The sequence below is a fragment of the Galeopterus variegatus genome, unplaced genomic scaffold, assembly GCF_000696425.1.
Source record: "Galeopterus variegatus unplaced genomic scaffold, G_variegatus-3.0.2 Scaffold103, whole genome shotgun sequence".
Lineage (NCBI taxonomy): Eukaryota > Metazoa > Chordata > Mammalia > Dermoptera > Cynocephalidae > Galeopterus > Galeopterus variegatus.
In genome coordinates, this window is record NW_007726214.1 from 595,034 (window position 1) to 604,764 (window position 9,731).

At 43.1% G+C, this 9,731-nt stretch overlaps 1 protein-coding gene across 3 annotated transcripts; it reads left to right on the plus strand.

Annotated features, from left to right (window-relative positions):
• The first annotated feature begins 1,380 nt into the window (after positions 1-1,380).
• On the plus strand, positions 1,381-6,333 carry MCL1 (myeloid cell leukemia 1). Of its 3 annotated transcripts, XM_008584635.1 has the most exons (4): positions 1,455-1,709; positions 2,031-2,136; positions 2,490-2,737; positions 3,486-6,333. In XM_008584635.1, exons 1-4 carry the CDS (start codon positions 1,455-1,457, stop codon positions 3,600-3,602), a joined length of 726 nt encoding a protein of 241 aa, XP_008582857.1. In that variant the 3' UTR covers positions 3,603-6,333. The 3 variants fall into 3 exon arrangements, with proteins under 3 accessions (XP_008582844.1, XP_008582857.1, XP_008582850.1); XM_008584622.1 differs by having other exon boundaries at positions 1,381-2,136; XM_008584628.1 differs by lacking the exon at positions 2,490-2,737 and having other exon boundaries at positions 1,455-2,136.
• The last annotated feature ends 3,398 nt before the right edge of the window (positions 6,334-9,731 follow it).

Sequence of the window (9,731 nt, forward strand, 5' to 3'; positions counted from 1 at the left end):
TCAATTTCTCCCTTTCACTACCTGATAAAACAGCTATCTCCTCCCAGCCCAAAGTGAATTTTTTAACCTCTCAACTCGAATATTAAGTTGTTGCTGCCTCCTGTAGAACATATACTTCATCTCACATTACAGTTAGTTGCTGTTCAAGTTTAGAAGTTCCTTAAATAGAAAAAAACACTTTTTATTCACTACAACCACAGAATGTTACTCTTCAATCCGAGATCTCTGCCACACATAAATCCCCATGGTACAGGGTCCTGCCCAAAAACATAATTGTGTGGTATGGGTGCCCTATCTCTTTATTAAACCATGATATTTTGGGGAATAGGAACCTTGCTCACCTTTTCTGCTTATGTCCCTCTAATATGTTCCTCAGCTAATTCTATCTTTACAGATCTTTTAACAAAAATAGGTTTGCTTCAATTAACATTAAGTGACATATTGGCATTTAACAGGATCCTTGTTCTCATGGGGTTTACCCCTAGAGTCAAGTGTCAACTGTTTTTTGTTTTGTTTTGTTTTCCGGCTGGCGGGTAGGAGGATCCGAATCCTTGACCTTGATGTTATAACACCGGGCTCTGAGAAACCGGCCAGCCCTCAAATATGTCTTATTATCAACACAAAAATAAATGGTGTCAAAACTCTCAGAAAAGATGCTAAAGGAGTAAGGCTTATATATAAATAGCACCAGAGACTGTGGGATAGAGATGGTGGATGGCAGAAAGCAAGCAGTGAGGCTGGAATACAGCTTAGTTGTGGCAAAACAATTTAGCTTCGTCCACTTACGTATGAATGGTTCTTTAGGGCAGTCCATGGAGCGTCCCCATCACCAAACACTGTTGGACTGAGAGCAGAGAGCTGCGGATGTGCAAAATAACTGCAGGTCCCCCAACAGAGCCCTCTAACCTCATCTAAGACTATTCCCCATCCATCACAGAACTTCCCCACCCCCCTTCCTCAACCTTTTGGTGATTTAAGACGTAGTAAAAAATAAAATAAGACATAAGTTTGGTAAAAAAAAAAAAAAAAAAAAAAAAAAAAAAAAAAAAAAAACCCTCTGGCACAAATGCAACAAGAGCTCACGGGTCAAGACTTGGGGAAGTACCGAGGTAGCCAAGCCACACCGAGGCCCCAGGTCTGCACGCGGAACCCACGAGCCCAGGCGCTGCGAGTCGTAACCGGCAGCCAGTTACGTAACCCGCAGCCAGAGGCTCGGAGAGCCGGAAGGCCGCGCCACGCCTGGCCCGGCGGCCGGTAGGTGCCATGCGCAACTCTACGGAAGCTTCCGCCCCTTTCCCCTTTTATGGCAACGCTTTTTTCTTGAGTTCGCTGACGCCAGAGTAGGACTGTCCAAAACCGTGGTCTAGGAGGGCCTCTCTCACTCTTGACTTCCGCTTTAAATAAGGAGTCAGGGCCTTCCCCGTTTTTCTCCCAGGCGGCGGTGGCGGCTGGCGATGTTTGGCCTCAAAAGAAACGCGGTAATCGGACTCAACCTCTACTGTGGGGGGGCGGGATTGGGTGCCGCCGCCGGCGGTGCCACCCCTCCGGGAGGGCGGCTTTTGACTGCGGAGAAGGAGACCACGGCCCGGCAAGAGGGAGGGGGAGGGGAAGCCAGCGCGGAGGTTGGCGGAAGCGTCGGCGCGAGCCCCCCGGCTGCCCTCACGCCCGACGCCCGGAGGGTCGCGCGGCCGGCGCCCATTGGCGCCGAGGTCCCCGACGTCACCGCGACCCCCACGAGGTTGCTGTTCTTCGCGCCCACCAGCCGCGCATTGCCGCCTGAGGAGATGGAAGCCGCCGACGCCATCATGTCTCCCGAGGAGGAGCTGGATGGGTACGAGCCGGAGCCTCTCGGGAAGCGGCCGGCTGTCCTGCCTCTGTTGGAGTTGGTCGGGGAGGCCAATAATGGCCCCAGCACGGACGGGTCACTCCCCTCGACGCCGCCCCCAGCAGAGGAGGAGGAGGACGAGTTGTACCGGCAGTCGCTGGAGATTATCTCTCGCTACCTTCGAGAGCAGGCAACCGGCTCCAAGGACGCGAAGCCGATGGGCGGGTCTGGGGCCGCCAGCAGGAAGGCGCTGGAGACCCTACGACGGGTCGGGGACGGCGTGCAGCGCAACCACGAGACGGCCTTCCAAGGTAAGGGGTTTGGTTAGTGACCAGGGCCGCACTCCTTTTTTCCCATCTCTCCCTGGACTCACCCACCGAGGGTGGGTGGAAACCGAAACGACTCAGTGTTGAAACGAGTCTCATCCTATTTCTGAAACCAGAATATTCTGGCCATGAGTCATTGTTTCCGCCCATCTTGATCCTTTTGGAAATGGCAGCTCTGTTCAAAGACCGGAAAGGGTGGGATGTCAATTTTCAAGTAGGGTCGACCTGAGTTCTATAGAGTCCAAATTGCGATTTCCCCCGCCGTGGGTGGGCGGGCGAACGTGCCCCAGTTTAGACAAAGGAGGCCGTGAGGACCCGCATGCTTTTCTTCCTCTCAGGCATGCTTCGGAAATTGGACATCAAAAACGAAGACGATGTCAAATCTTTGTCTCGAGTGATGGTCCATGTTTTCAGTGACGGCGTAACAAACTGGGGCAGGATTGTGACTCTAATTTCTTTTGGTGCCTTTGTGGCCAAACACTTGAAGAGCATAAACCAAGAAAGCTGCATCGAACCATTAGCAGAAAGTATCACAGACGTTCTCGTAAGGACAAAACGGGACTGGCTAGTCAAACAAAGAGGCTGGGTAAGTTTGCTTTAAGGTTGAAGGGGGCTTGGAGTGGAAATGGAATGAAGGATTTTCTAGAGAAGGTGAGAATATCTAAAGGTTTTTGTGACGTATGACTGTTTCCAGGCTGTAACTCCTGGACCTCTGGTTACTTGATGTTAAGTAGTGGGTCCCTAGGGATAGTGGCTTGGTGGTCTTCAATTGTATCAAAAATCTTGGTTTTCTGTAGGCTATTTTCGTTGTAATTCAGTTGGATACTCTTCTTACCAGTGGATTCAAACCATGGAGAAATAAAAGTCTTCTGGGGATGATAGCTAACGTTCCTCGTTTTAATTGACTAGGTGGGGGGGGGAGTAGCCTGCGTTTTAAGTATACACCCAGATGGTTCTGTTGCAGGATGTCTTTAACCACGCTGAGAAAGACTGCTCTTCGCAGTTGAGATATTTAGATGGTGGGGATATAAGAATAAGGGTTTTCGTCTTTTACCTAAATAACAGGAACTCTTCAAAATTCCTTTGCCTAGATAATCCTAATATGACCAAGATAGTACTGTAAAATCAAATCAAATTTAACTATTATGAGTGCTCACTTACTGAACTGAAGAACTCAGGAAACGTCTATTTTTGCATCCCAGTAGTGAATAATAATTGGTTCGTCATTGTTTTGGGAACCTTAGGTATTTTAATTTATCTTTTATTTGTATATAGCGTTCTTATGACAGCAGAAACCCATACTTGAAAATGTGCTTTTCTTTTTTGTTTTCTAGGATGGGTTTGTGGAGTTCTTCCACGTAGAGGACCTAGAAGGCGGCATCAGAAATGTGCTGCTGGCTTTTGCAGGTGTTGCTGGAGTAGGAGCTGGTTTGGCATATCTAATAAGATAGCCTTGTAAGTGCAATAATTGACTCTTAACCAACTCCAGCCACCAAAACCACATACTTCTGTGAAATCAAATGTATTTATGAAGTTGGACTTCAAACTGCCCAGGCTGTAATCTCCAAGAGTTCTATTCTAGCAGCCTAGCCAGAAAAACAAGTGGCAAGAGGATTATGGCTAACAAGAATAAATACATGGGAAAAAGTATTCCCCCTGGAAGAGTCACAGTCTGAAAGAAGCAAATTTCAGTTCAGCAGCAAGCAAACTTGTTTGAGAGGCCATGGAGAAGGACTTTTTAGATTTAGTGAAGTTGATAGGGTGGAAAGACTTAATTTCCTTGTCTAGAACAGGAGGGTGGCCAGTAGCTAGGCTAGTCATAGAATTCATTAAATATTCCCACCAAATTCATTAATTTTCTATAGTGTTAGAAGCACTAACAATACCAGTGACCTGTGTAAAATGGATCTAAAAGTCCAACTGTTCAGGACTTTTATACCTGTTCTACTTTGGCTTGGTTTGAATGATTCTTAGTTTATTATCCTAGTAATGGCCAAGAATACTTGACTTAAGGCTCAGTAATTAGTTACCAATACGTAATATCCTCAATTTTTAAGACAAGAAAACTTGTAAATGTATTTGTCTGTAAAAATTGTATATATTTTTACAGAAAGTTTATTTCTTTGAAACAAAGGAAGGAGAGTTTTGAATTTACATAGTTTTTTTCATACCTTTTGAAATTTGCAACTTCTGTAGTTAGAAACCTATTTCTTACAGCTTTTGTACTTTGTCTTGCTCAGTTTCTAGATTGTGTAAAGAACCAATTGGTGTAATTGTATGCAACCAGGTTGTAGTAGAACAAATCTGATTCATCACTATGCAGGCTTTAATTTTCCTATCTGGTTTTGGTAAGTATTTCTTAGGTTTTTTTCGAAAACCTGGGATTGAGAGGTTAAGGAATGGAAATTAACTTCGTTATGCAGGTTTTCAATAATTAAGTCAAAGTGGAGTTTTAAGGTTGTGGGGGAGACACATGATTTACAAATAATAGGCTCTGATTGGGTAGCTACTCATTGAGTTCCTTCTTCCATTTGACTTAATTTAACTGGTGAAATTTAAACTGAGTTCATGAGCTCATCTTTAAAGCTTTTACTAAAAGATTTTCAGCTGTTCAAAATGGGGGACTTATTACCAATGTGTGTATAAAAAGATCACATCGGGTGGATGCGAGACATTTGATCCCTTGTTTGCTTAATAAATTGTAAAATGATGGCTTGGAAAAGCAGGCTAGAGTCTGACCATGGTGCTATTATTAGGCTTGCTTGTTAAACACAGGTCTAAGCCTAGTGTATCAATAAAACAAATACTTACTGTTTCATTTGTATCAGTGATTCCCAAACTTTGTTTCAAGTTTTTGCATTGACATCTGTTTGGATTTGAGACTTGATGTTCTATTGAATTTATCTTTTATTTCCTGTCCTTCCTTTGGAATATTTGCTGCTTGTTCTGTTCCTTCTACAGATACTTATATCAATTCCTGCGTCTTTGCCCTGCCATCCCTGTACTAACCCTTTTAATTTTTGGAACTAGGAACCCCTACTGGGAACCTAAGTGGAACCCCCCCCCCCCAATCAACAGACCTTCATTTTTACGAATCTTATCCTGTTGGGAGGCGGTAATGCCTTGGTTGCTGTGATGTAACAGTCATGGGGGTGGGAGTTCCTTTTATTTAGACTGGTATCTTTTCAATTGTTTCTTTGGGGGAAAAGATTCAAGAGTCCTCTTAGGAATTTTCAGAGGAGAGAACATCTTATGTGGCTTTCTTTAAAGTTTCCTTTGCATTTGAGTATGCTCAGTTCAATTTATAGAAAGAGATGAGCTCTGTTAAACTTCAAAAAGTTATATGAAAACTACTGGTAAACTGAAGAAAGCTATGTTGAATATTGGAACTAGGGTCATTTTTCTGAAAGCATATGCCTCAAAACATGACCTTCAATCTGGGGACTTCAGATAAAAATAAGCATGAATAAAATGACTAAGAATGTAACGGGGAATAATTGCCCTGCCTGCCCATCTTGGAGCCATAGGGTCATCTTGTTAGAGCTATTTTTTCCTGTGTATTTATCATTCTTGATCAGAAGCCACTTATTTATATCATGTCTGTCTCTAAGGACCTAAAGCACTTTATGTAGTTTTTAATTAATCTCAAGATCTAGTTAAAGTGTCTCAAAGGCCTGTCTCCCCATATCCAGTTCTGGAAATAAGTGTATAGATGTAAATTGGTGTTTAGGGGCCCCACTTCCCAATTCAGTAGATGTAACTGCTGAAATACAGGATTCTTAGTATTTCAGGTCCCGGGCAGTGAGGGATTTTAGGGGCCCCATGTAGTCTGGAAAAGGAGAGGGGCAGTTGGTTTATAGGGAGAGGAGTTATGTCTAAGTGCTGACTAGCTGGCCAATCCTCCAGAATGGAAAGGGAGGGGCTCTTGGAAAGATGGCTCTCTCAGCGACTTGTGTTTGTTCTGTGCTTCTCTCAGGGAAAAACATGCAGTTCTATAGTGTTGTCCATGTACATTCTATTAGGGGTGAACACTTTGGTTCTGGTTAAACAGCTAGTACTTTTTACAGCTGTGCCAGGAAGGGTTAGGACCAACTATGAATTAATGTGGGTTGTAAAATGTAGTGTGTTTCCCTAACTTCCTGTTTTTCCTGAGAAGAAAATAAATCTTTTATTCAAATACAAGGTGTGGTACGGGTCTTTTCTAATCAATGTCTGCCTTTCCCCTTAGGCAAACTTATTAGGGAAGTCAACTGAGAATGTATATATAGGTGAATTAATTAACAAAAGCAAAAGCCCCACAAAGCTGATTTGCCTTAGAGCAAAGGACAGTTCCCTTCTTTCATTCAAATTAAGAGGTGTGAATTTTTAAGTATATTACTGCTGTGCTTTGGAGTAGTTCCTGTACATTTTAACTCCCCTCCCGTTAACTTTTTTTTTTTTTTTTTTTGGTGGCTGGTCAATACGGGGAATTTGATCCCTTGACTTTGCTGTTAAAATACCATGCTTTAACCAACTGAACTAACCCACTAGCCCTTAACCTTTTGACATGAAGGAGCTAAGAGAATAACACCTAAAGTTGTATTGAAGTTCTTAGTACCGTTTCAGTGCTTTTCCTCTTTCCCTCTCCCAAAGAGAAGATGAGAGAAAGCAAGTCAATTTCAAAAGAGCTCTCCAAGTCTTTTTTTTTTTTTTTTTTAAAGATGACCAGTAAGGGAATCTTAACCCTTGACTTGGTGCTAACCGGCCATCCCTATATGGGATCCGAACCCATGGCCTTGGTGTTAGCACCACACTCTCCCTAGTGAGCCATGGGCCGGCCCTCCAAGTCTATTTTGAAAGGGAACTGAATCACCATGGAAATGTGCAAATGTGAGGTTTGCATACTGGTTTTGAGCCCTGAGCATCAAATGCTAATCATGCAAACAAGATTCTGTACGTTCCCCCATTCAGTTTTGTCTATTTAAAAGTGCATTTTGGGGGGCCGGCCTGTGGCTCACTCGATAGAGTGCGGTGCTGATAGCACCAAGGCCACGGGTTCGGATCCCATATAGGGATGGCCGGTTCGCTCACTGGCTGAGCGTGGTGCTGACAACACCAAGTCAAGGGTTAAGATCCCCTTACCGGTCATCTTTTTTTAAAAAAAAGTGCATTTTGGCTTGGAAGCCACACTTTCTAGAGCCCAACTACCTAAAGGCAGCAACTTTCTGTCATTACAAAGAAGGCTGTTTGTTCAAGTGGACTACCAAGCAGAGGGATGGTGGGAAAGGACCCGAGGGCCCAAGTTTTGGTCTGAGTCAGATTTGCCCAGTGCTGTTCCTCCCACTGATGTGTTGTGATGTGAAGCTGTTTCTGTGGCAATATTCCTTAGTTCAGCCCCTTAAAAACTTGGGTCAAATAGTAACCAAGTAACCTGAGTCACTGGAAGAGTCAGAGTAGTCACTTCCTTTTGACACAACCAGACTTTTTCTTTCAGTTCCTGTTTTGCAACTTTAGAACCAGGTCTTGCTTCATACTGTTTCTTTTCAGAAAATTTTTCTTTACAACAGTTATGACACCTGGAGGATTTTACAAAAGCTAAAATTGAAATAACATACAACTAGTATGTAGCATAGCTCCTGTCAGATGCCCAAAGCACGGGCCATTAGTTCCTGGAGTTCGGGGGCTGGACTGTGGCTCACTCACCAAGTCAAGGGTTAAGATCCCCTTACCGGTCATCTTTAAAAAGAAAAAAAAAAAAAAAAAAAAAAAAAAAAAAGATGGTCAGCTGAGTCTCAATACTAGTTCTTTTTTGCTTCACTTTTTCAGTGATTACAGAACTTTACAGAACTTTGTCTTCTCTTTTTCTTTTCTTTTTTTAAAGATGACCAGTAAAGGGATCTTAACCCTTGACGTGGTGTTGTCAGCACCACGCTCTCCCAAGTGAGCTAACTGGTCATCCCTATATAGGGATCCAAACTCGTGGCCTTGGTGTTATCAGCACCGCACTCTTCGAAGTGAGCCACCGGCCAGCCCTAGAACTTTGTCTTCTTGAACTCTCCCCACCCTCTTCAAAGGTTTCTCAGTTTCAAAATTTGAAAACTCTGTCCATCTTAGTTTCATAGTTGTTAACTGTGTTATCTTAGTTATGTGAAGCATGGGGAAAGATGTGGGTTGGGAATCTGCCTCCAGGCAGATGTAATAAACACCTCTGAAAATTCAATGTCCCTTAGTTGTGTGTGTGTGTGTGTGTGTGTGTACACACACACACACACATATTTGCGGCTGACCTTGCAGGGATCTGAACTTGTGACCTTGGTGTTATAAGGCTGCACTAGTAGTAAATCTTGGGAGGTAAAAAAAACAAAACAAAACAAAACATTATATATATATATACATCCACGTACACAGACGTGCGTGCGCGTGGCAGGCTTTTGTTCCCACACTGGTTTCTGATGTGCAGTTCCTTTCTTTACCTGCATAGAATTAGTTCCTGACCATTGGGAAATGTGTTAGGGCCCCTTCCTGTGACTTGTTTCTGCTATTGGTTTCTGTATTATTCACTTTACCCTCTCCCCTCATTCCCTCTTCAGGGATTGCCTTAGTTCATTAAGAATTCTTCAACATCAATTCTTCAATGAGCTGGGGCATTTAATGGGAGGCAGCCAGACGTTGAGAGTCTGTTCATTTATTCATTATGTGGCAATGCACTCTTAGTACTATGTACTATGAACTGTTGGGTGCTGCAATTAGAATAATACTTTCCCGTAAGCAGCTCAGTCAAAAAAGACTGGGAACAGTTCAGAAGAAACACAACAACTAAATACAGTGTGATCTTTGATCCTGGATGAAAAAAGCTATAAAGACATAGGGGCAATTGGGGAAATTTGAATATGGACGTATGAATATTAAATTTCTTGAGTGTATTGTGCTTATGTAAGACACAGCTTGTTCTTAGGTACACGCTGAAGAATTTATGCATAATGAATCTGCAAAATGAAAAAGGAAATGTGGCAAAATGTTAAAGCTCCTGATCTAGTAGGCATGATAGGCATGGACAAAAATATTAGAACACAATGCACAAAGTGCCATAATTATAAGCAGACAGGACTGGCCTGTTAGTTGACTAGAGAGCAGTGTTAGAAAACCTAAGTCAAGGGTTCAGATCACCATACCAGCCAGCTGCAAAAAAAAGGACAAAGCAGGGCAACAACTTCTGGAAGTAGCAGGCAGTGAAGAAGGCTTCAAAAGAAACGTTTGAGGTTGGACTTTGAAAAATGAGAAGGAAACACAGGCACAAAAGCATGGAATTGAGAAAGAACCTCAAGTGGAGGGAAGGGACAGGGATGGAAATTGTATGTAATTTTTTTCTTCTCATGATTTTGTCTTCCCTTCCTGCCTTCCTTCCCCCCTCACCATACTTGGTCAGTGAGTGTGGTATGTATTCAGTTTCTCCCATTTTGGGCCTTATATAAACATATTTGGGTCTTATATAAACACTGGTAGAAAAAAAAAAAGATGTCTCTAGTCTTAGGTGTAAATGACACAGAACCAGATGGATTGTGTTTATTTAGGGAGTAAAAAAGATAGACTGGGGCCGGCCC